Source organism: Podarcis erhardii, assembly GCF_964252035.2.
Source record: "Podarcis erhardii genome assembly, chromosome: 6".
NCBI lineage: Eukaryota > Metazoa > Chordata > Lepidosauria > Squamata > Lacertidae > Podarcis > Podarcis erhardii.
The window spans coordinates 72790227-72817492 of NC_138510.1; the positions used below are offsets into that span (position 1 = coordinate 72790227).

At 42.1% G+C, this 27266-nt stretch overlaps 1 protein-coding gene across 1 annotated transcript; it reads right to left on the minus strand.

Annotated features, from left to right (window-relative positions):
* Positions 1-121: 121 nt before the first annotated feature.
* Positions 122-26860, minus strand: GTF2B (general transcription factor IIB). Its single transcript, XM_081866129.1, has 7 exons — positions 26744-26860; positions 21207-21313; positions 9294-9427; positions 4578-4724; positions 4312-4441; positions 2759-3040; positions 122-582 (listed from the first exon to the last, which is right to left on the minus strand). The coding sequence occupies exons 1-7, from the start codon at positions 26758-26760 to the stop codon at positions 449-451; spliced, it is 951 nt and encodes a 316-aa protein (XP_081722255.1). The 5' UTR covers positions 26761-26860; the 3' UTR covers positions 122-448.
* Positions 26861-27266: the final 406 nt, after the last annotated feature.

The following is a 27266-nucleotide window of genomic DNA, read 5'->3' on the forward strand; positions in this document are numbered from 1 at the left end:
AGTTCTTGGGCAACAATATAAAAATGCTTGAATAGGAACTGAAGAATTTCAAAAGATGATGTATGCTCCAAGTTGATGTTTATTTAAGACAGACACACACAGTGAAACTTGCAGAACAGTATAGGTTTTTGGAAAACAATTTATTCAGGAATTAGAATCTGAAATATTTTCCAAAAAAACAACAACCAAGATCTCTATGAAAGAAATCTAAGTACATACAATAGGAAATTGATGGCTGTTAAATAATTACTTTCACTAATATATACATAAAAAATGCCACAAAATTATTTTGTTTATACCTGGAATGTGTGCTCTGACTCCTCAGTTAGGCTTTTTCACATAGTTTTACCAGTTCCGCAACTTGAAGGCTCAACAGTACCATTTTTATATATATCACTTTTAAGTCGAAATCAAAACCTCTGTGGGCTACAGACGTACCCTTGGAAATTCACAGCTGTGGCAGTTTGTCCACTGGGGTATCAAATTTGAAATCAGCTGGGAAAAGATCAGGAGCTCGTGGATAAATCAACCTATATGACTGTCTGATTGTAACATCAGCTACTCCGGCAATGTCTCCAATTTCTGAAATGAAATCCAAGGCAGACAAGTTAAACTGACAAGTAGAGTTACAAGGCTGGAGCGTTTCCAAAAAAACAACCTGTAGTTTCTCCAATTCTTCCTGGTGCTCAGCTTCAGACAGTGTAAAAGAAACAAACAACCTTTAAAAGGCTGCTTTCAATAAAAATCTCAAAGCTTCTCAGGAGCAATGTAGTACTACAATAGAAAGACGCAAGAATATGATTTTTGTCGGGGCAGCTCACACTGCACGTGCCCTTGGATATGGTCATTTATTACCAATCAGACCTGGGTCCAATTCAAAGTGCAAGTGTTCATCTCTTAAGGCCTTAAATCAGGGGTGGGTAACCAGATGTCACGGGAGCTTAATGCCCAATTCTGCGTCAGGATGGCTGGGATGAATAGTGTTTGGAGTCTTTACACTATCCAAAGGGACACAGATCCTCCATTCCTATCTTAAGCAAGCCGCATCCTGAATACCTGAAGATGCACCTTCCATCCCCCATGACCCTCTCATTGGACTGGACTTCATTAAATGGGATTTTACTCCAGGTGCCATTGCCTTCAGTGTGTGTGTGTGTGTGTGTGTGTGTGTGTGTGTACAACTTGCTTTCAATATGTAGCAATGTAGGAATTTAGGTTAGCAGAGCAAAACATCCCTGGCTTTGTCTGGTTGACTGAACCTGCTGTTCTGTTTGTATTAGATAAAGGACCCCTGGATAGTTAAGTCCAGTCAAAGGCGACTATGGAGTGTGGCGCTCATCTCGCTTTTCAGGCCGAGGGAGCTTTCCGGGTCATGTGGCCAGCATGACTAAACTGCTTCTGGTGCAACGGAACACCATGACGGAAACCAGAGCGCACAGAAATGCTGTTTACCTCCCTGCCACAGCGGTACCTATTTATCTACTTGCACTGGTGTGCTCTCAAACTGCTAGGTTTTCAGAAGCTGGGACAGAGCAATGGGAGTTCACTGTCACTTATTTGAACTGCCGACCTTCCAATCGGCAAGTCCAATAGGCTCAGTGGTTTAGACCACGGCACCCCCCACGCCCCCCCATCTGTTTGTTCTACCTGAAGCCTGTCATCAACTGATTTTTATTTTTTTTAGCACTTCGATTATTGATAGCTGTTTCAAAAGCCATTGACTGATTGCCAAGGCATGAATTCAGCTCTTACAGTTTTTCATGCCCAGATGAGAGGAACCTTTACTCCCACGATCTGCAGAGAGCTTTGGCTTTCCATGTGGTTAGAACTGGATCAGTCCACATAGGAGCATTTCCATCCTTTCCCCATTTAAGGGATGTACCAATGGCAACCTTGCTAGACAGAACTGAACATCTTACTAAAAGAGGCAATGCCAGACTTTAGAGAGGATTACATTTAATTTAGACCACTTAATAAGGTATGTTCCTAACACCACATGACAACACATATGTTCTGAATATGTGGGGGGGGTTTTTTGGGGGGGACACTTGTTGAGAGTTTTAATTTTGTTTTAAATGTACTGGTTGTTTTGTGTTTTTTATTATTTTATGTGTAAATTGCCTTGAGACCATGGTTCAGAAGGAAATGAATTATTATTATTAATTTGTATACCACCCTATACCTGCAGGTCTCAGGGCGGTTACAACACAAAATCACAATATAAAAACACAAAATATCTAATAAAAATGAAAACAACCCAACAATCCACACACCCCCATTGGATGCCATTCAGCCAAAGTCCTGGTTAAAGAGGAACGTTTTTGCCTGATGCCTAAAGCTGTATAATGCAGGTGCCAGCATAATAATAATTAAAAGCTCACTAAGTGTGCCTAGCTATTTATTACATTTGTATCCTGCCTTTCTTCCAGAGGTCTCAAGACAACACAGATCTGCCCCACTATCCTGTAAGGTAGATTAGGCCAAGAGGTATTTGAGTATCTCAGCCCAGCATTACCCAGCAAACTAGGTAGAGATTTGAACCTGGCTCTCTCCAGTGCTCATTCAACACTAACCAGACTGGCTCCTTAGCCTGGCAATTACTCACATGGCTTATTACTGAGCTACTTATACATCCCAAATCATGGCAAAAGGAGGATCCTTATAGTGCTTTCTGCATCAGTGATTACTCTTTTTCTTTCTGAATAAATGACTTAACAGAGCTAGAATTTAACAGGGGAGGGGGAAATGGAAATGTTACCTTTCTGGGTTCTCTTCTCGGCGGAGGCTTGTGAAGCCATATAAATAGCTGCAGCTGCAACCGAGATGGGACTCCTCCCAGGAACCAAGTCTAATTCCACAGCTTTACGGGCAATGTGTGTTGCTGCCATCTGGACTTGCTTAGGAAGACCCAGGTTTGAACAAAATCTGGACATGAAATCTCCAGTTGTGATCAAATCCACACTCGTTTCCAAAGCTTTCAAGATGAGCTTAAAACACCGGCCTATTTCTTTTTTGGAAATTCTGGAGACAGCACATATTTCTGAAACGAGAAAACAACAACACAAAAACCACACACAACATTAATGCTGAAACAGGATTGCAGTAAGTTAAGGATAATAACACTCTCAGTCCCTTCTCCCTGCTACCAATTAAAGCTTAACCCTCCGTTTAAATCTTCGCAGCACAAATATGTAACTCAATCTATGTAGTCAACAAAACCGGCACCCACTTTTAAGAGAAACATTCCATTCAAAGTCACCAAGGAATTGCACTGAGGAGTGAGCATCAATTCAAGAGCTATTGATTCAGTTGTTGGGTCTCAGAACCACAGCACAGGTTTTAATTTAATAGAATGATTTTGTTAGGACTCAGGCACAATATGTTGGGAATGAGGAATTTGCAGCATTTTAAGAGCAAGGCACAGTCCTCGCCTGTGGGGAGGAGGAGCGAGAGAAAAGAGCAATGTTTACCAATAGTTTTCCAATGCAGGGAATAACTGCAGGTTCTGAGCAGCATGGAGATAAAGCTCTTTATTTGCATACATCTGCCCTTTCATGAATCTTCCAATCCCTTCACACTAAGTGTTAGCTAGTATTTCTCTTCCCACAAGACAAAAAAAGGAGAAAACCACAAAACAAGTTTCACTGGAATAGTACGCACATTAAAGTCAATTTGCTTTGCTGCATGTGTTTAATTATTTAAATTACATCATTAACGTATATTAGGATGCAATGCTAATCATATTCTCCACGATCCTAAACCTGCTTGCCTTTCTCACTTTAAAATTTGTGGGCCAGTTTGATCTCGGGTGGAAATTATGGGAACCGTGCATCAACATTCTGCAGGGCAGGTGGAAATGACTTGGTGAGGCAGTCCTGTAAAGACATGGGCACATGCCAAGCGCTGTCCAACATACAGCTATTCAAATAATGATAATAATCAAATCAAGCAAAGAGGTGTATGATAACTATAGGCTCCCTGAAGCACAGATTTATACTCAGTGACTCAATGCTACCATACAATCAGCCATACGGCTGCATGGCTCTTAGTCGGCAGTTTCTATGTAACTCCTCCCTTTGGACTAGGCTCAAGGAAAAGAGGGTTGCCCGACTGCCCCCTTCCCAAACAGTTTGCAGGCAATTTGCACAAGTGATTAAAAGGCAAGTAAGATACAAAACACGAAGCCCACTCCTGGGAATCGCAGGTTTTGCTTCGCTGCTCTCGGATACTGAAGAACGAGGTGGCAGTTTGTGCTAGCTGAAGATACTTTGGATGATCCCGGATGAAGCCGACACTACGCTGCCCGCTTACCTTTGAATGTTCTCGGAACGCCCTCTTGCCTGCAGGCGATGTAGAGGCAAGCGGAGGCAATGGCATCGTTACTTCTCCCCTTCAGGCTCTTCTGCTCATAGACTTGCTTGAATAAATTATTGGTTCGATCCTTCAAAGCAAGCAGACAAAATTTAATTAACTCCAGGCCATTTAATTAGCAATAATATCAAAAATTCATGCGCTCATTATATTATGCTAACTAAGTAAACGCCAGAACAATTTGAGAGAGGGAGGCATGAACTTACAACTATATTTCGGGGGAGGTTGATTCTGTCTGCCATGCTAGCGATTTCTTTGAACGCGTTCATCATCGCGCGGTCGGAGCTGCTCATGGTCCTCCGGTTTTGATACTTTGAATTCCCAAATTCGTCAAAACTGGCTGCGCCCGTGCCCTGCAGAAGAAGGGTTTACAATGTGTCAGAGATTGCTGGAATTTGTACCAGATATACACAGTAAGACCACTTTTGCACTTATGTGAGGATTCAGAGGCTGCAATAAGCAACATCTATTACAACATCCTAGTAATGAAGTCATTAGAAACAGATCACAATGCAGGTGGCTGTCACTATTTCCAAGTAGACTACAGACACGGTGGTCATAATGACCCTCTTTCATTCTCTAGATCAGGTTTTCCCAAACTTGGGTCTCCTGCGATTTTTTAGACTACACTCCTGTCATCCCTGATCACTGGTCCTACTAGCTAGGGATGATGGGAGTTGTAGTCCAACAACAGCTGGAGACCCAAGTTTCGGAATTTCTGCTCTAAATGAAAAGCACACTTTTAGTGTGTTTTGCCATCCTTATTTCAGCCGTTCTTCAAAGGCCAACATCACTCCAACTTCATGTAGTCTCATGGCAAAAGGAAGTCCCGGTTGCTTACATGGGAAGTCCTACATCAGGTCCAGGGAACCCTACCCACTCAAAAAAGCAGCAACTTGCAGTTGTATCGAACTATGTTTTACCCCCTGAATTGATGCACCCAAGTTAGTCATGTTCATTTAGTTCAACCACTAATATAAATTTCTTTCAAAATTCAAAATGTTTCCACTGCCCCAAAAAAAGGTTGACAACCCCAGCTCTATTACGTAAATGCCAAGACTATATTGCTCATTAGTCCAGCTGTTGCTCTCTATGAAAAACACATGTAATATACACTGCACAACCTAGCAAAGTTCTGGTCAGTTCCACATTTTCCAAGAATGGCTCAACATAGGTTTTCAACTGTGACTACAGTGGACTCACTTTATTCCCATTTCAGAAGCAAACACTACATTTTGTGGACAGCAAACAGCGGGGATAGGGTGCAGAAAGAGAAAATGAGAGTCCTAACAAATCCATTGCTTCTTCCTGGGCAAACAACACAGCAAGCAAGAAGCCCACCAGAGGTGCATGTAGCGACAGAAGATGATGTCTGGAAGCAGAGGAGAAAATACTGCCCTAACCAACCTGGTCCCCTTCCCACACATTCCCAGATTTTTATACATCTGGACACCAAACACGTATCTTCCATTTTCATATTGAAAGAGTTAAATACAGGGAGGGCGCAACCCTTAGCAAGGTGGCTTCTAATTCCACTGCCCCGGGTTTCCTCCTGCTGCAGGGGGCTCTGACCCCTTGCCAAACTCGTGACCTTGACACTCCTTTGTTGTCTGGGATCTCTTCTGTTTGCAGGGCTAGTCAGCTTTTCTTCACCAGACAAGAATGAAATCTGGGTATAACCTGCACTTTCATCTTCACTTTTGGGCAATACTATCAGAAGGTTTAAAAAGCAGAGGCTTCATGGAATATTTGAACACAGCCATGTAGGCAGTCCACTAATGACTGCCTGACCAGTCTGCATTACAATTGTGAGAGCAAAGGAGTCCACATTTTCTCTAACATGAACTGGATTCTCACAGAAACGCTGAAGTCTATCATTGCACAACATGGCATCCTGTAAAACTCTGGTCTCTATTAGTACTAGTTAACCTTAAAGCATCCTGGTCAGAGCTCAATCCTTGTTTGAAAAGACTGGGGAGATCATGGGAGAAATAAAAATGAACATAAGATGATACACACACCTTACACAGAATAATATATAATCAGTTATGCTATTTTCATATACCATCTCCTGATACTGCTAGTTCTTCCAGCTATGGAAACTGCTTGTGATTCGGAAAGGAAAACTAGTCAGCAACCCCCAAAATAGCAGTGACAAACATCTCAGTGATACAGAACATGCTTCAGTTCCTTTTTCTTTCACCGCACAGCTGGTACAACTCTTTGTTCAAACAAGATCAAGTTGATGACCCCTGGGGTCTACACAGCACGCCTTATGGATATGCAGGGAACATCAGTCCCTGGTAGTTGTGTGAACATGGATGTCAAGAAAACAGTGTTAGAAAATCAGCTATATAAGCTAATCGCCAAACGGCGCCTTAAACCTAGGTTGCGGTTGCCACAATGGACTGTCTAGTCACCATTTTTCTTTTTTGGTGGGGCTTATTATTATTGTTATTGTCATTGTCATTCATTTCTATGCTGCTTTCTATTTTAAAGAAAAAAATCTCAAAGAAGTTTACAACGTATTGACATCAAACAAAACAATCCAGAAAAAAATAGTGGGAAGATAGCTCCACAGACTGGCCGGTTGGCTGACACGCAGCAGCGTCTTTTGATGCTGGGGCTTGCTCATCAGAAAACGTTGTTGCACACCAGCCAGATGGTGGAGATGTCAGTCGCCAAACCTGCCAACAAGACATCTTCACTTGGTGGCAATTCGACCCACGCCAGATGCAAAATGTGCCTGGTACCTGGGGAATTTTGAACAAGCAAGCAGACAGCATTTCTCTGGCCGGGACTATCTCCGGCTAGCCAGAACACTTTCCCTCCCTCAGGGTGGAGGCCAACATGCAACTGGGCAGGCAACATCTCCTTTCTCTTTGGAGAAGCTTCAAGCCAGCTTTGGGGTCTATCAGTGTTTTGTGCTTCCTGAGCCCAGAGGCTCTCATTGCAGTGCCTGATGCTTCTGCTGCGGCTGCAAACTTTACTTCCTCCTGCTTCAGGCATTGGCTCTTTGCATAGCACCTTCTTCATCTCTCACTCTCTTCCTCTGTTGTAGCTTTCCATCTGTGGAAGGAGAATGGAGCCCGGCTCGTTCTAGAACGCTCAAGGATGGCTCTCAGGCCTACCTGCCTACCATGAGGGGTACAGTATTAGCACCCAAACACCAACACTCTCCTGCTCCCCTATGCTTTCACAATCCCCCCCCCACACCCATCCGAAGTTTTCTCCTTAAGTATTGCAGCTTCTGCTGGCCTCCTAAATTGCCATGGCACTTTTCGCTTTTCTGGAGTACAGTAGGCTCCCAGCTTTCTCTCTCTAATGTTAGTAGGGAGGTGTAAGTCAACCCTGGCCTTTCTTAATCTCTCTTGACCACCTCTCCTGCCCCCTCCCCAACTCCTTTTCTCTAGGTGCAGCATCTCTCTTGCATCCAGAAACATCACGTTCATCAGTTTATGAGTACAGTTTTCTGCAGATTTCCCTATTAAAGGAAGAAGAAGAGGAGGAGTTTGGATTTGATATCCCGCCTTTCACTCCCTTTAAGGAGTCTCAAAGCGGCTAACATTCTCCTTTCCCTTCCTCCCCCACAACAAACACTTTGTGAGGTGAGTGGGGCTGAGAGGCTTCAAAGAAGTGTGACTGGCCCAAGGTCACCCAGCAGCTGCATGTGGAGGAGCGGAGACACGAACCCAGTTCCCCAGATTACGAGACTACTGCTCTTAACCACTACACCACACTGGCTCTCAGTTATGGCTCGTTTCTTTCCCCCAACCCCTTCATCAGTGCCCCAACCCTAAACATTTTCTCCACTCTTAAAGAGGTTTATTTGGGAATGGCATAGCTATTGCCATCATTCCTTAAGTTCTTAATTACAGCGTGCCCATCTTTCTCCCTTCCCCAGTTTAATAATCTGTTAACTTTGTGTTGCGGTGGTATTAGCACAATGTATATGCTCTGTTTCTTGGGTTTTTTGTATGTGTGTGTTTTACGTTTCTGAGAAGTTAATTAAATAAGCCTGAGGGGTTACTTGGATGCTATTTGCTGGGCATCAGTTGGTTTACAGACTGGTTTATAGAGATAGATAACTTGGCTAAAGCCTGCAAATGCAACAAAAGCTCAAGACCCAATACAGGAGTGCCATTGCCTCGTGAGCTAGGTCAAATCCAGCAGTAGTAACTCCAGTGGGATAGTACTGCCTCCAGTATCTCTTCAAGACCTGTGGTGGAAGCTGGTCCATTAGGGTGAATTGAGCAAGTGCCCCACCAACCTCAGTGGATTCATCAAGCACCACCTGCCTTTCGTCTGACAACCAGCCGAGCGGGTAGCATTGCCTGTCAGCTTCCTCCTCCTTAGTCTAAAACAGTGCTGCCCTTATAGAACTCAGCAAAGAAAATGGCAGCTCCAGCTATCACAGAAGCTGTGACTTTGCCCAAAAAAAGTTTTCCCTAGTGAGAGCCAGTGTAGTGAAGTGGTTAGAGTGTCTGTAGGACTAGGAGCCAGGAGACCAAGACTAGAATCCCCACTCAGCCATGAAGTTCACTGGCTATACATGCCTATACATGCCTAAATGTAGGTCCCTCTGTGCTCGCTGAACAGCCTGTTTCGCTATACAACTCTCCCAATACCACAAATTGGGGGACGGGGAGCCAAATAAATTATCTACGTAAAAGTAAACAGAAAGAGCTGTTGCACTGGGGAGAAAAAAAGGCAACTAGACATTCTGTTTCGGTGACCACAGCCCAGGTCCCAAGAGCCATGTGGTGAATAGCTTTTCTACTCCAGTTTCTAACACTCTGCACAGCTTGCTTATCCCCAACTTTGCGCTGCCACTTTAAGAGCAACAATATCCAAGTTTCTGCCAAAATCTCCCTGCTGCTGTACAGATCTTGTGCATTAATGCATTTCGTGATTTATATTACCTTGCCAATCATTGTAGTCAGATCACCGTCACTCAGAAGAGGATTCTGGGTATCTCCAACTCGAGACGGGTCTTTGGTTGCTTTGTCATTGCTGAATGTTCGCCATTCTGACCCTACATCTATGACTCTGTCACCTGAGTATGCAAAAAGCATTCATCATCATTCTTTTGTTTTTGAAAAGTCTCAAGAGGTTCACAAATATGCATTCAGAATCATTTCGTTTACAACCACAGCAACCATTTAGAGAACATTCAGGCAATCGTTTTAAGACAACAGTTTTGGGTGTGTGTGTTTTTTACACAAATTAGGAAGTGTGAGGCAGAACCTGTCTCAGACAATCTCTGTTCTAGCAACCCTAGTGACACTTTGTAGATGACAAGTAAGTAATGAAGTTAACAGAAACACTTCCAAGAGTTCACAGTGTAACCAGCTCTCACTCAAGGATACTCTCAGGGAGTGACTGCATCTGAGTGGTTAGAACAAGGGCATCCAATGTGGTACTCTCCAAATATTGTTTGCTTACAACTCCCATCATCCCTGCCCAGAGGCCATGCTGCTGTGGACCAATGCAAGTTGGCATCCAACAACAAATGAAGGACACTTATGTTGGCTACCTCTGGGCTAGAACATGGGAACTTGCAGAGCACAGGCACCTCAGCTGGTCCAAACAATGCTCTTTTGCACTTCAAGGCAACATTAACAAGGCTCTATAGGTCTGGCAAACAACCTATGGTCAGACCTACATTAACGCCTGCTTATTCCATGCTACTATCTGTTGCTGGATTCAGCAGGCTGAAGGCAACACAAGGAATGGAGAGGTCAGGTGTCATATAACCGCATGTACACATGAAACTTTTAACAAGGGTAACCTGCAAATTACGGTTGATATGCAACTCCAGCTTTCCAGCACCAAAGTAGAATATTGTGTTTGGAAGCTTATCATCAATGAGGGCAACTTCATAATGGGAAGAGTGTTTCTAGCTACCCCACCCTTCTCCTTGGAAGCCTTATAAGAAGCTTCTGCAGGAGAAGGACTGAGCAACATCACAGGAGGGGTGTTTCTGGGACGAAAGAGAAACTGTGAAGCTCTTTTTTTGCGATTGTATGCTACATGTTGCTAATATTATATTTACAGTACTGAAATGTGGTTTTTTGTATATTGTATTTTCGCTTTGCTATGTTATGAAAATGTCACTGTGTTACTGTTTTGCTATGCTGGGTTATTATGAAATTGTTTTGTAGCGTTTGTTTGAAATGCATCCCTGTTTCTTTTTTTGCTAGCTGCTTTGAGCATGATTTTTGTGTCAGAAAATAGTATACAAATAAAATGAGGGAAGGGAGGAAGGAACCTAATTCAGCATTTAGGGACACTTCAACGATAACATGAACAGTAATGCTATAGCTAACTTGCCAATTTGAGTTCACAGAACCAATAAAGCTGGCATGCTGTCTTTCCGAAACCAGCAGATGCCCAGTTACAAGCTGTTAACGTACACCTCTATATATTGCAACAATATTCTTATTCTAAAACTGATACCCCCAAACTTGGGACAGATCTTGAAGAACAAAACACTTGACAGCGTGGCTCAAAATGAGAACCTTGAAAAACAATGAATTTTGACCCCTCCACATCTTCAAGTCCTCCTCTGCAATCACAGAAAACAAGCTTGAGAAATAATATTGGCAATTGTTTCTTCATTTATTAAACCAAGATATGTATCTGCCTTTTGCCTTCTGCTAGAACCCCTTTGATCCTCCCTCTCTTTGTCCAAGCCACACATAAGCCAGGAAGCCTCTAATTAACCACAGTTTCCCATTTCATGTGAACTGGGAAACTATGGTTACAAGCTTTGGAACAAACCAGGATGTTAAAATTAACTTCAAGCTGGTTGATCCTGGATGATTCCAAAGCTAGTAACCAAAGTTTCCCTTTAGATAAATAATAATAAACATTCCTTTTTAACCAGGGCTTTGGTTGATTTGATTGACATCCTATGTCCTTTTAAAATGTGTTGGGGGGTTATTGGGTTGTCATTTTTATTCTGATTACGTATTTTGTGGTTTTATATTCTGATTTTATTCTGTAAACCGCCCTGAGACCTGTGGGTATAGGGCGGTATATAAATTCAATAAATAATAATAAATAATATAGTTAATTAAGAGGTGTGATTAGTAGATTGAGTAGACTGAGGCAAATAGAAAGAGCTGTGTGGTTGAGACAACCTCCAAAAGTTGCCCAAATTAAGGGTGGAATTCAACACTTCCCTCATTGTTCCATCTGCACAAGCATTCCAGACAGAACGATTCCCCTCTTCTCTCAGCACACTGTTCCAGGGATTCTACAAAAACCCTCAGAACCAATTTGGGGACAAGGCAAGGGGTAGGGCCAGGCAATATCTGGTATTCAACATCGTGTCATATCACCAGCTAAACATTGTGATATATCATGATGCCTGAAATAAGGATGAAGCTATGCAGAGACACTGACTGGCTTCACCATTTCCCCCACATTGTGATTTTTGCTGGCACCTACTCTTGTAATTGCTGGATGGACTGCAAGAAGATCAAACCTATCCATTTTTAAGGAAATCAGCCCTGAGTGCTCACTGGAAGGACTGATCCTGAAGCTGAGGCTCCAATACTTTGGCCACCTCATGAGAAGAGAAGACTCCCTGGAAAAGACCCTGATGTTCGGAAAGATGGAGGACAGAAGAAAGAGGGGACGACAGAGGACGAGATGGTTGGACAGTATTCTCAAAGCTACCAGCATGAGTTTGACCAAACTACAGGAGGCCGTGGAAGACAGGAGTGCCTGGCGTGCTCTGGTCCATGGGGTCACAAAGAGTCGGACACGACTAAACGACTAAACAACTCTTGTGATTCGCTGTCCCTGCAGGAGGCAGGAGAGCACTGAGCTGGCAGAGTTAACAGGGGCTGCAGGAATCGAGAGAAGCATTGGCTGGCTTCACATTTTTCCCCACATTGTGAATTTTGTAAAGTGCACACACGTAATGATTCACAATATATTGCCAGGTCAAAAAAAATTTAACTGATATCACAAGATGGTTTTGAATGATATAGTGATGTATCTCTCACCCTTAGTGGTGGGAGCCGGCGTGGGAAAGCCCTGGCTGAGCTGGTTAGATGAATTCCACCCTAAGAATGCATTGCTTATTTTTTGAGAATACAATGACTGTAATATGAAAATAAATTAATTTGTTTTATTAATCAACTAGCAGTAGCTTTGTTTATTGAAGTGTTACCTTAGCCTATGTATCCTTCAGTATTTAAAAAAGGAATTTTAGGGGTTTGGAAATAGATTTAAACTAAGGTTGCCTTTTAACAGAGCGTCAATTAAAACCAGTAGGCAGGTTGTTGTTGTTTTATAAGTACTGAATATGGTTTTAAAATATTAGAACCTTTCAGATGCAATTTTTCACTAATCAAAAATAATCTGAACTAAGACTCCATTTGAAAGTACTTTTATATTATACTGTTTCTGGTATAGCTAGAGTTATGCTCCATTTTGATACTATACAGATTTTGAGATTTCAGAAGAAAAGATTAAGAAGATTTCAAGCCGAGATGAGCTTCAAAGTAAACTTTTACAACAATATCTTTCCTACAAAGTATTTAAATAAAGACGTTATATATGCAAATGGAGAGAACATTCTGGCTGCACCACAAATTCCCAATGTATTTTTTAAAATCTGCTTAGCATAAACTGTGAAGACTGATTTGCTGCTAATGAAGTGTACTCAGATATTCAGCTGCTGGCTTGTTATCAAGACTGTAGCAAAGGGAAATAATCAGTCATTAGAAAAGAATCCAGATATAGTCGTGATTTCATAAGTCGTAAGTATGCCAAAGCAACAAGCTTCATGAAGTAGCAGCTATTTTCCAAATTATGACTCAGAAAGGGCTTCCCCTAGAAGATGTGACTTTAGAGGAACAATTAACAACTAAAACTGATCATACCGGTTGCTTACAGTGTCATTAAGGAGATGTATACTACTGCTTTATGATCTCTGTCCAAGGGAGGCCTGAATACTGTGATAGCAGATTGACTACACAGAGCAAGTTTCTCCTGTTAATGGTTTGAGATGGCAAATCTTAGAAATGTACCCACCCTTATGCTACAGAAGCTGCACATTAGAGCCACACAGCTGAGAATGTTTATGGGCAATTAGAATAAAGAGAATACTGTTATTTTTTTGATCCCCCAAAGTGTATAAAATCCAGTACAGAGGTGCTCAACTTAATGCTTAAAACTTCAGCACAAAGTTTCCAAAGGATAACGGCTGCAAATATTTGAGAACACAAATTAAATAACTATTGGTTGTCGAGAGGGTATTATTTTGAACCTGGAGCAGAAACATAATGACATAGAGAGAGATGTAAAAAAGGATCAATGGGATAGGAATGGGGAGGAGGGAAATAGTGCAACTCTTGACCCATATTTGAGATGTTATTCTTTGCTCTTACGTGTCTGCAGAGGATTTTTTTTTTTTAAGGATCAATCAGGAGTAAGATTATCTTTTTAAAAAGTGAACACAGCATGTATGGCAATGAAGGCAGGGAGCCATTATTCCCCCATATAAGTTTAAAATAGGAGAAAGCATTTTCCTCTTTTGGCCTCTATGTAAATATTTGATTAAGCATTGTTCCTTCTAAGGCCTAGCAGTCTGGTTACTGTTTACTGCATCTAAAAAAAGCAAAATGTACTTGAAATTCTGGTGTTGTATAAATAGAACAGTGAGCACAGCAATGATGTAATATTTTTCCACACAAGTGGGAATGACCTATATGACTCACAAAAGGGATCTGCCCTCTTGTGAATTATGCACCATTCCTGTTTTAATGACAAGACTGTTTTGTGGCTGCCAACTTTGGGGGGAAAAGGGGGGGGAATGTATCCCTGAGATGGCAATGGAAGTTAAACAGAAAACTATTCAGTGTCATATACCAAATATATTTAAGCAGCACACTATTGGTTCAAATTTTTTTTATCGTGGTAGAGAAAATTATCTGTGTGATTCTGGAAAGAAATGAAAACACAGTTACAACAGAAGGTGTGCATTCTATCTACAAAAGGGTATAATTTAAAAAACTAACTACAAAGCCCATCAGTTCATTGAAGATGTCCCAACTATTGCTGCTAGTAGGTATTCTTCAGGGATTTTTCAAATATCGTTAATCATTATTTTTTACTGATGGTAATTCTAAAAAAAAAAAACTATGATTGAAGAGACTAAAGGCCACATAGGTGCCACACAAACTGCATAGTACCCCAAGCAGTAGAGAGACAGAAATGGTTGTATATTTTATGTTTCAAACCTAGACATAATGAGAGAGAAGAGGAGAAGAGCAAAGCTATGAAGAGGCATGGAAAACAAAAAAGGTTGTAATGGTTCAAAGGAGAAGGGACCTTACTGGAGAGAACTAATGGAGGTGTCAGAACATTGATGCAGTCAGCAAGGCAGGAGTCTCCGAGAGGAAGAAGGAAATCAAAGTGTGATTAAAGGTGGCCAGAGAATAGGAAGTAGCAATAGCCAAGAAGAAAACAACACGAAACAGAGCATTAGAAGTAGAGATTGAAAGGACAGATATTGGCAATGCTGTTAAGAGAGAGGAGTTAGGGTTTGGCAATAAATGAATTCTGCAGGAAAGAAGAAAAAAAAGAACACAAGGCTAAGTGCCTGGGCAAAGAGGCTGGATAGTATTGATAGGAATGGTGGGGGGGGAGTTTTGGGAGATAGCCAAGACATTCTATTTTGAGCATGTTGATCTTGAAATGTCAGTGAGTCATCCAGGTTGAAGAGTCAGGGGCAATTTCAAATCGAGATTTTAATTTACTTTATAAAAGAGGATGGCACTCTTCCAGAAGGGAAAGAAACTGCTTTCACAGAGTTGCCCTTTTACTCATTTCCTTATACTGCTCAAGTAGTAATACAGAAATATATTTGGATTAATTACAAATACAATAATACAATGGGCATCCCTGTGTCTTCAATACACACAAGATGCATATGGGGCAACATACGAAGTGGCAAATGTGGAGAAGAGTGCCTGTTTTCAGATGTGTGCTTGAAGTGCAGCAGTACAAAAAGCCATGGTTGGCTTTATATTATTCTGTGGCTACTGCTACTCAGTCCTTAGATACTGGTGTTCTCTTGCTATAAGGTGAAGACATATCCCTCCATGTACTAATTTTATCACTACTTTAGGATTCTTTATTTAGAGAAGTATATGATTAATCAGTTCTCAGTCTTGAAAGTTTATTCACACCAGTAAGTGCTTTAAATGAATAAAACACACCACTATCTATTAAAAACATCCTGGCATTTTCAAAGGAAAGTTAGCCTTGCTAATATTAAAATAAAAAACATATATACACCTACAGCACCCAACCACTCATCATACGACACAATAGGAACCATAACTTCTGAGATGTTGCTAGAGTTGCTTATTAAAAAAATACGATCTTAAACAGATTGTTAAATGAAGTTAGATTTAGAAACAACTGTCAACATGGGCCACGACACAACTTCACCTTTTTTTTCAGTTTCTGCGTATTTCAGTTTTCTTAATCTACTAGTAAGTTAGCAAGAATTTTATTTTATCTGTAGATGGCTTTTGTATACCAAGAGGCCAAAACTTAAGTGATTAAGAAAACTTCACATGAACTGCAAATGAATATATTAACAATATTTTGAACAGAAATCTGAAATCCTAAACCTTAAACCTAGAAACAAAGGGGGAAAAAACATTTGAAAATGCATGGCAGAAAAGAAAAATCAAATCACATTTCCATGAATCTAGGTGATCACTGAAGAGGAATTTAGCTCTGAACAAAACTGTTACCCAGAACAGAAAGAGTTGAATGGTCAGTTACTTCTGCAATTGTGAAGTTTAGTGAAACAGATACCAATTAGAGGACAGCATTAAGACAGCAAGTTAGAATTCTGTATCGTGGATTGATGTGTTGGCATTTTGTCTAACTTTTTGCTCCATAAACAGTGCACAAGGTTCTAAGAACATTTAAACAGGAGCACACAATCCAATGGAACTTGTCCAAATTGTTAATTAGGTAATGTGCTGCCATCTAGTGACTGGTGAAATGACCAGACCTCCTCTTCAAAAGTAAAAGTTCTAAGACATTAACTTTACATTTTGGTTTGTTTCTAGGGTTTTATAATATTTCGTTTAAAACTGCTAGTAACAATTATACAAACCATAAATGGTAAAGTTACATATGGTAAACTATAAAATGTTCTCTCTCTTTTGTTTCATTGGAGTTTTCTGCAAAGAAGTACTGTAACTGTCTAGTGTTCAGTTTCACACCCCAAAGGTTTCTTTTAAAAGTTCCCCAGTTTGAACACTGGCTCCTCTTTTTAGCATTTCTTAGATCTTGTCCCCAGCCACCCATCACAACCCAAACCAATAATCTGTTTCATAGGTGAGCACGTGAACAACTGTAGACAGCTTGTTGCTGCACCAGAAGATATGCAGTCTGGAGTATGAATTCAACACTGGGATTAGAAAAAGAACAGAACATAATGCATTGTTTTCCCTCACACACCAACCAACTACAAAAATGGAATTCTCAACTAGAAGAGGCAGCAGTTCCTTTTGAGCTTCTAACTTCCCAGAAGTGCACCCACACAAATCCAATGTCATTATCTAGGCCAGAACTGAGTAATACAACTGAAGGTGATAAATAAAATTTAGATGGTAGACCTTGAGTTAACTGCAGATGCCAGAGACTTAACCCTGGACCAGATAAAAAGAATGTGCTCTACCATAACAAGGTGGCCTTTCCTTATGTAAGTTGCTATGGTACTAATACTTTAAGCATCTAAGAAATTGTGTTCAAATACACGAGAGGTGAGGGGAAGAGCACGCCAAACTCTGCCATCTGTCAAGGGACTAAAGGCACTAGCAACTCCTCTAAGAAAGAACATAATGGCAAGAGGGAAAATTAGCCTGGCACTATCCATTGACCTAGGGAAGAGAAGCAGCAGGGAGCTTGGTATACACACAACAGCCAGAGGTAAAAGAGCTGCTAGGTCCCTTACAGAACATATCTACAAGCAACAGAACACCACCCCTGGTCCTCACTAAATATAAATGCTTATTGAATTACAGCTTGTTCTGGCACTGTTCTGACCTCCCTCCTCTACCTTTTCCCTTGACTTCTGTTTAGTGTTGCATGTGTAGGTGTGTTTTGGTAAGCCTCAGGAAAGGGCCTGCCACATTGACTACCACCACTTTGGGATACAGTATTTCTCCGAAAAAGTGAAATAAAAAATAATTTTAAAAAGCCAACGGAGGCCTGGATGAAACCTACGTATGTCATCAGTCATTAATTTTGTGCCAGGATTAGAAGAGGAAGTTCTGTTTGGCAGTGTCAGTTTTCTCATTTTGATAATAAACTGAACGGATGTTGAAAATGAAAGTGACCTTTAAATAGGAGAAGCATGGAGAGAGTCCTAGAAAAACCAAGTCGTACAAACAGATAATTGTTTAAAGAATGCCCTTACCAAAGAATACGTAGTTATACATACTTACAAAATCAACACACTTCTGATGCATATTAATATAGTTCTTTAGAGCAGTGGGTGGAATGAATTGAGGCTTTCAAGATTTACTTTGCTTTCTATTAAAATCCCAAGGTTTACCAACCACACTCAGGTGCAAGCAGCGGCTCATCTGTAGAAAAGAGCATCCAGCAGATGCTCTCTGGTAGAAAGGGGACATCAATTATTGCTGATATTAAATAATAGTCAGAAAGTGCTGCAAAGCACACAGTTCTACCAGTAGATTCAAATCTGCCTTTGGCATTCTCCTGCTTGAGAGTCTTGACAGCACTTCACATACCGTATTTTTCACTCTATAAGATGCACTTTTTCCCCTCCAAAAATTAAGGGGAACTGTGTGTGCGTCTTATGGAGTGAGTGCAGGCTCCATGGCTTCAGGGATAGCCGCCTGAAGCCTCCAGAGCGCAGTGGGAGTGCCCGCTGCACTCTGGAGGCTTCGGGTTCCTTTCGCTGAAGCCTGGAGAGCGAGAGGGGTCGGTGCACACCAATCCCTCTTGCTCTACTGGCTTTGCTTCGCTGAAGAGGCGCTGCGCAACTTTCCCTCTCTGCGCAGCGCCCCTTCAGCGAAGCGGGAGGAGAAATGGAAGGGGCTCTGTTTCTCCTGCCACTTCGCTAAAGGGGCGCTGCGCAGAGAGGGAGAGAATTTTTTTTCTTGTTCTCCCCCTCTAAAACAAGGTGCGTCCTATGGTCAGGTGCATCCTATAGAGCAAAAAATACGGTACTTTCTCAGAAGTCCTGTATGACAAGCCAGTGTTATCCCTTTATTGCAGGAAGAACAGTGCTTGCTTATAGCCACCTACTAAGTGATGGATATGGGATTTGATCCAGGGATTTGCCTGTTCAGACTCAACCATCATGGGTGGCTAACCAGGTGTCACTGGGACAATTCCCTGACCACTGGCCAACATCATCATCTGAAGGGCCACAGGTTAGCCATACCTGCACTACACTTTACCAGAACTGGATGCCATGGCTAGGTCTGTGTAGGTCTCATAATTCCACATGCAGATTTGGTTCAGCAACCTGTATTTACAGATGAGCACACAGGTGGTTATTAAATGCAACAACCAATCACAGCTCTACTAGCACAGCAAGCCATGCTCCCATTATCACCCTAAGAGTTACTACGTCAACTCCTTGCTTATACACTGAAGTAAACAACTACAACGTGGAATGCTCATGAGGCGGTATCAGTCAGCAAAAATGATTGTGATGTCATCTCCTAAAAGTGCAGGGTAGGCGGAGTCACAGCCAAGCAAATTTAGTATAGCAACAGTTAAAATTGTTTCTAAGTAGCATGCACTGCACACGAATGGCAGCTACAGCTGCTCCTGGACTGGGGTAGCCTGACACTCAGCACTGATGAGCTACCAGCTGGATTACTGTTACATGGGGCTGCCCTTGAAGGTCTGGAGGATGCAGCTAGTGCAGAATGTTGCTGCTATAATGGGACCATGTGGATACCAGTTCTGCACTGGGTGATAGTTACCTACTGGGACCAATTCATGTGGTTAGCACTACATACAAAGCCCTAAACGGCTTGGAAGCACCTAAAAGAGTATCTTCCTCCATACATCTCGAGCCCTATGGTAGGCAGTGAAGGCCCTATTAGTGGAGCACAACAGGCTGTTGCCCAGGTGGCATTGTCCCTTAACAGGGCCTTACCAGTTGCAGTTCCTCATTTATGAAGTGCCCTCCCTGGTGAGCTTTGTCTCTCCCCTTCATTATGTATGTTCAGGGGGAATTTAGAAACATCCCTGCTGATCCAGGATTTGATGGTTGAAAGATACTGTTCCTGGCAACCTTGGAATTGTTAGGTGTGAAGGTATGTACAGTGGTACCTCGGGTTACATACGCTTCCGGTTACATATGCTTCAGGTTACACACTCCACTAACCCAGAAATAGTACCTCAGGTTAAGAACTTTGCTTCAGGACGAGAACAGAAATCGTGCTCCAGCGGCGCAGCAACAGGAGGCCCCGTTAGCTAAAGTGGTGCTTCAGTTTCAGGTTAAGTACGGACCTCCGGAACGAATTAAGTACTTAACCCGAGGTACCACTGTAATCGTTTTTAGATGTGGTAAATACTCTTTTTTAAATTTTCGATTGTCTTTTTTGTGTTTGTGACCCAAAGCAATTTTGGGAGGACAGGCCGGACATAAATTTAAATAAAGTAATACTTATCTACATCTATTACTACTCACTAGTAGCAAGAAATTTATTTTTTTCTCATGAAGTTTAACCTATCAGCCTTTTATCCGTTTCCTTCTTTAAGTGGAAACCTTGAAGAACAGCACACAGTCAATATTAAGAAACTAGAAAAGACTTTCAGGGTCCGCAGATCACCATTTCTATATTAAAGCAACAATTTAGAGAATAGAAAAAATACATTAACTCATATTCTCTAGCCACTTTCACTACCTTTTTCCCAAGAGGTCTGATGTCTGTGGAAACGCTAAATCTATGCAAATTGGTAAAATTCATTCTAACTGGCAAATCCGCTCCTTCACACGTTAAGCCGTGTCAGAATGTAGAGCACTGTTTTTGAAATTTGGCCAGGATGTTGTACTCTACTGATTTCATGACAGCTAAAGTCTTTAAAAGTTATGAAGATGTAGTTATCATTTCATTATATCTGGTTGGTTCACAGCAACCTGATTCTGCACCACCTAGAGCAGAAGTAACCAAATATTATATCTTCAAGATGTTATTGGACTGTAATTCCTATCACCCCCAGTCAGCAATGCCAGGGGTCAGAGATGGTGGGAGTTGGAGCTGAACAACACCTGTTTGTTTCTTAAAATATGATACCCATACCTGAAAACTCAAGAGGGAGTTTCTGAGGGCACCACAAAGAATGGCCTGTGAGGAACCACACCCCGCACAACTGAGAAATCAGTTAACACCCGACTGTTTGCAAAACTGCACAGAGTCTGAGACTTTACGCTCGTAACAGGTTGGAAACTTTTGTGGCTAGTCTTTTTTGGGGTCAGTGTGCAAGAGGTGACACATGGGTAAAATACAGTGAATGTCTGCCATGTTTTTGCTAAACCAGAAAAAAATATGACAGGGCAGTTATCTACGGTGACTAAATTAACAGGAAGTATCTGCATAAACATCTTGGTAGGTTACCAAGCTGTTGGTTTCTACGTGGCAAAGACTTCTCAAAGATTTGTTACAGAAGTAAATGTGTTGACTGAAGCTCTTAATGCAATCTTTTGGCATTTAAGATAAAATAATAAATATTATTATAAAAATAATATAATAACATAAAATATTTGGAGTAAGATATACAACTACTGTAATATTGCTCACCTACGACTAGTCCACATTCTGGACAGATCATATCTCCAGCTCTGTAATCTTCCACCAATATGGAATCTGGATGGTTTGGACATGTCACTCTTGGCAGCACATCCACCCTTAAAAACAAATGCAATATTTTAACTTTGTGTGACAACTCACATTAAAAACCATGTTTATGAAAAGTTTGTGAATAAGTCTAAGCCGTTCAAAGCATATGGGAGAAAAGGTTCCAACTAAGTCACTACCTCCAATGAGTCCTTTATTTTAAACAAATATGTACACACATAGTTCACAGAAATAAAAATACATTTGAATAGGTGTAGACCACTTGCCATTATATTTTATGCAATTTAGAAAATGAGTTATATAAGGGGGAAATGCTAAAGAGAAGACAGGCATATTATGAAAACCCTATAAGACCTCATTTTAACAAATCTGTAGGATTACAAAGTAACTGATAAGCAGCATTTATTTCAAGAGGAAAACGTTATCCTAATTCATCTTGATCATGCAAAATATTTGAAGTTTTACTAATTTCTAGTGATCTTGTAAAATGCATTAGAATGCTTTCAGAGTTTTAAATGAAACTCAAAATGTGACATGACAGGATATAATTTGCTGTATGTTATATATGCAATTACTTCCTTGGTGATTTGAAAGAAGCTGATAAACATGGCATGAAATTGGTGACGAATATGTTTGCCTCAAAGACAGAAATAGCCCTGAAATTGATATCCCAACTATGCTTAGTAATACCAACTATTGCAGCTAGCCATTCACCTTGACAAATCTGTTGTGGCCACATACCACTGTGGTCAACTTGTAACAAAAGCAGCAGACCAAAACTTATATATAAGTATCAGGATACCTCAGGGCTGCTTTTCTAGAAAAAGAGGTGCCAGAACTTGTCCTTTTTCAGGGGGGAGCACCCAGCCAAAGTTGTTGAGCCTCTGACACACAACACAGAGTGCTGTGCTGCCCGCAGCCTCTGTTACAAAGCCCCAAGTGCCATGCTGCTGTGGCGCAACACTGCAGAGGTGCTGGAACACACCAAAGAGATGTCGAAACTCAGTTCCGGTGAATTCTGGGTGAAAAAAAGCCCAGGGATACCTCCCTGTAATGGTTATACCACCAAAAAAAATGCAAGTTCACCAGACAAGAAATCGAGATTGCTACAACATGCCTAGTGGGATTTCTAAACTTTGAACAGAAGCTCCTCCACACAGAACCACATTCTCTATTCTTAAAATGGCTATCATGAAGTAGATGAGCACGAAGCAGGAAGTGCAACTATTATTTAAAATAAATATGCTAAATACACTCCCACTTAGCACGTGAGTGAGTCACATAGATGTCAAAACATGTTGAATATCCAATCCTCTGTATTTATGAACTTAAAATCACATTAGTGGGGTGTAAATTAGACTGGTTAATGTTAATATAAGAATTATTTTACCTAAATGTATGTCCCTTTACCTTTACCTTTATGTATACAGTACTGTGGTGGTGCTTTTGTTGTTGCTGTTTTAAGTTCAATAAGGGATACTTGGGCATTCTTGTCATGCCTGTGGTTGGCTATAATGCTACATATTTGTTCTGAATATTGCCTTGTGATGGCCTACGGCTAAACAATACAAATATTGTATTATGACCAAAGATATGTTTTGTGGAAGGTATGGCTGTTGGTTGCGTTTTAATTCCCTTCCAAAATAGATTCCAACTCAAGAGGTTTTCTTTTCTACATAGGTTAAAAATGGGCCAAGCTTTCAGATAGTCCATAACAAATTTGTCATCTCAATGGCTCCCTGGCAAACTCTTGTTGCAATACAGTGCTTAAGCATAGTACAATATTTATGCTACAGAGTGTCAATTTAGGAAATGTTTCATTCAAACATCTTTAAACAGTAGCCTACTTTCCTCAAGGTCACACGGCCTCAAACTTACAGCTGCTATCATCTAAATTGTTTAACTAACCTAAACACAGCATTTATCTTCCTTTGCGGTAGTCTATAATAAGCTCAAAAATTATCTAAACAAGATGCTCTTTAGGAAGTGAAAAGGGAAGAAAGCAGTCTTACGGAAAGTCAATAAACAGAATTGTATGGTCCAAGGAAGACTTGAAGTAACTGGCTTGTTAAAGGGAGAAACAATTCAGTCAGGAGCCTTCCTTGGTATCTCCAAAGCAACCAGGACACTGTCAAAATGTTTGCTCGGACCTGTTGCCCGCCAGTCAGCTGGAAATGACAGAAAGCACTTCTCATGGACTTTTTTCCTTCATTTTTAAGTCTGGCAGTGGGTTGTGGAGAAAAGGAAGGAGTGGCAAGAATATTTCAGCACACTCAGGCCTTTGTTGGCAGTGGGCAGCTGGACTTAGCAGGAGGACCCTGCTCAGGGTCTTGGGTTAAAAAAATAACTGATGGAGGGGGGGAGAAGCAGTGAGCATATCCCTGCAGCCAGGTGAAGCTGGCAGTGAACATTTTATTCATCATATTCAGAGCCTTCACATGTGTGTGTGTTTTAAAAATGCCTGTTGGAAAGGCTGGGGGATATACCCAAGCACTCCCATCTGTACTTTCTTCACCTTGTTCAGGGTTTCATCTTGAAAAAAGAAAAACCTAGAAGCAGCATTGGCTGGGAAGGTGGGGATATCTTCAAATTTTGTGTTATGCCACAACCCCATGGCACCACTTCCTCTGAAATCAAAATCTGCCCACTGTTCCAATAAATTTACCACCGGCTGGTTAAAGTGTTTCAGCTCAAGGGCCTTATATTATCATTGAGGGACCCTGTGAGGGGCCCTGCTCTAGTTTTGGATTTCTTGCACTGACCTGTATCATCCACAATGCTTTGGAATTAGCACTAAAAAAATAATAATGTAACAGCCTTCGTGTTTCTAAGCTCATAATCACACGTTGTATATACACCAGACACCAAACTGGTAGAGCAGGCACAGGAAAAAAGAGCCAACCCAAACAGCTATAGGGTAAAATAACATTTGGCCACACCATTTAGCACTAGTTGGCGCAGATAGTGTCAACGAGAGTAAATTAGTAAGTGAATTCCATGTACAAAATGATCCGTTTCATGTTACTAGTCTAGGCCAAATGCAAATCACATTACTAATCTAGGCCAACTGCAAATCTGGAAAGCAAGTCTAAGTAGTCAAAATGTTGCCCAACAAAGAACTTTCATGGGTGTACAACTTAACAGTATGTCCCCTGTCTCACAGAAGAGGATTGCAAGGAGTCAGATAGATCCTTCTAAGTATATCTGATGAAGCCAGCCTTCACTCCAAATACACTGGATTTTAAAATGTCAACCTGAACAAAATTAATAAAGCAATCCCAAACTTCCTCTCCTCATCCCTCCAAACCTTATCCAACTTCAAAACAAAGCATTACAATTAAGGATTACAATATGTACAATATAAACATCTCTTCTGACAAAATATTAGAACAGTAGGATGTTGCAAGAGTGGGAGACCCCAACAGAGAGCATACAGACAGGACCCAAAACAGTTCTGCTCACACAATTGCTTCCCCAAAAATGTATTACGAAAGCAACTTTTGATCCTAACGTTACAACAAACATTTGCATATACTCGGCATATAGAAATATCTTGAGGGTGAATTTCCAGCACTGCCAAAGAGCCGTCATCCAAACAAGCAATTTCCTCAACACAGAAACATGAGGCCTAGAAATCAGGTGCAGCCACCCAGAGCACAGCTCTAGGTAAAGCAAGGACTCTTTGGAGATGCCAGCTGCTGTCCCTATGAATTGAGCTCCACATTAAAAACATTAGCAGGTTTATCTCCCAGTTCCTGCTCAACAAGCTGCAAGTTAAGGAGGCCTCATCCCGAGGTCAGCTGGCTATCCTGGGAACTCCCCTCAGCAGGAGTGGCTAACCTATGGCCTTCCAGATGTGAGCTGTAGCTCAACAACACCTGGAGGACTGAACATCAGCTTTGCTCCCAGCACGCCCATCAGATTTTCCCCAGGTCTACTGAGATGTGCCTACCTGGCCCTGCAGCTTTACTGCATCCTTCCCAGTACTGGCAAAGAATTGGGGTGCCAACATAAGTGTAGCCAGGATTTCTGTTGTGCCTTTTGTTAGGGTGGGGGCAGAACCTCAGTTTGCTATGTATTTTATTGATGGGGGCAGCTGCCCCACCCTGACCCCTCTTGGCTATGCCCATGGGTGCTAACATATTTTTAAGAAAAAACTCAAAGCAGTTTACAGATCATTAAAACATCAATCAATAAAGCAATCCAGAATTAAGCATTACTGAAGAAAGATAATGTATACAGTAAAAGCAACATAATAGGAAACAAATATTATCTTAAAGAGTTCAAAATAAAACGTTACAAAGGAGATCAGCTACAGAATACACATTTAACAAAGTTAACCAAAAAAAACTTAAACATTTCAAAAGAAAACATTGCTAAGTTAAGTCAAATATAAAACACACAATTAGCAAGACAATAAAATATTGTAAGCATGACACGACACATGTCCACCATTTGAATGGGAATACCTATCAACTTTGGGGGAAGGCCCCCCCTCAAATATTTTACTGGTGCGCCAAAGGGACCTCAGACCCTAGGAGTTGTCTCCTAGGCAAAGAATCAACAGCCGCTTGAAATGCAGCATTGCTGCGAAACCAGTTTTGGGGAGAAAACTAAATTATCTAAAACTAAATTCAGTGTGGCAATGATTTGGAAAACCAATAAAAATTAATTTGGATGGGGGGGTGGGGAGAGAGAAAAGAATTCATGGTATAGCAAGTCACAAGGTTTTGGTGGGGGAGTCAAAAGTTGCCTACACGCCATATGGGGGTGTTCAGAGTGCTGGGAACTGTAGCTCTGCAGTGGGCGAACTACAGTTCCCAGAATCCTTTGTTTTGGGGGAGTCAAAAGCTGCCTACATGCCATATGGGGGTGTTCAGAGTGCTGAGAACTGTAGCTCTGCCCTGGGCGAACTACAGTTCCCAGAATCCTGTGTTTTGGGGAAGTCAAAAGCTGCCTACACGCCATATGGGGGTGTTCAGAGTGCTGGGAACTGTAGCTCTGCGGTGGGCGAACTACAGTTCCCAGAATCCTTCTGGGGGGGGCGGGGACATGCTTTCAAGGCACTGTCCGTTTAAACAGGGTCGGCGAAGAAGCGCAGGTGGCCTAAGGCGTCCCAAGCCGCGTCCTCCACCACCACCTGAGGCCACCGGGGCGTCTGGAAAGCGAGCAGCGTATCCTTGGCGGCGGAGGCGGGAGTGGGCTGAGGAGAAAAAACCAAGGCCCCGCGGAGAAGGCCGCCGCCCAAGCTGAGGCGGCCGGAGGAGACCGGCGAGAGAGGTAAAGGGAGACCGGATAGGGCAACGGGAGGCGGCGGGCCTACCTTCCCCCCTCAGAGGAGCCCAAGCCGCGGCGAGGCTGCGCCTTCTCGGGCCGCTCGCCTTCCGCCGCCGCCGCCACCCCGAGCCCGGACGCACCCCTCTACCCTTCCCCCTGCTTTCCTATATCTAGAGAAGCGCCCGGCAACTTGTGCTACTGACCGGCTGGTGGACGCCATCTTCCTTCCTCCTCTTGAGCGCGGCTGGGCGGCCGGGGCGGGCCGACGGGCTTTTATGCTTTCGACGCCTTGGTAGGCGGGGCTTTGCCGAGGCCGCGGCTACGGGGAGCCTAGCGGGACAAGAAAGCGTTCGCTTTCGCGGCGACGCTCAAAGGCGGGGGAGAGTACGTGGGTGGGTCCTGGTTAGGATGGGAGGCGGTGATGGGGTTGCCATAGGTCCTCTTTTCCCAGGACGCCTCTTCCTTTCCATGGGTAGAGTCGTCATAGCGATCCAGTTAAAAGTAGAAGGTGACAAATGTGTCCTCTATTTTTCCTAAATGTTCTCCATTAATAAATTCATTTTTTTTGTAAAAAACAAAAAAAAAACCGCAGTTTTAACCCCACTTTAGCATGGGCGTAGTTAGGATTGGGGGGGGGGGGGCAGAACCTCAGATTTGTATTGATTTTTATTGATGGGGGCAGTTGCCCCCCTTGACTACGCCCATGCTCCCTAAAATTTAAATTTT

Bases quoted from the DNA above. Each gene is read 5' to 3' on its own strand.
- GTF2B (XM_081866129.1), bottom strand. The intron at 4,725-9,293 runs GTAATATAAATC...CTTCTTCTGCAG, and splicing joins TGACTACAATGATTGGCAAG to GGCACGGGCGCAGCCAGTTT. The intron at 4,442-4,577 runs GTAAGTTCATGC...CTTGCTTTGAAG, and splicing joins ACCTCCCCCGAAATATAGTT to GATCGAACCAATAATTTATT.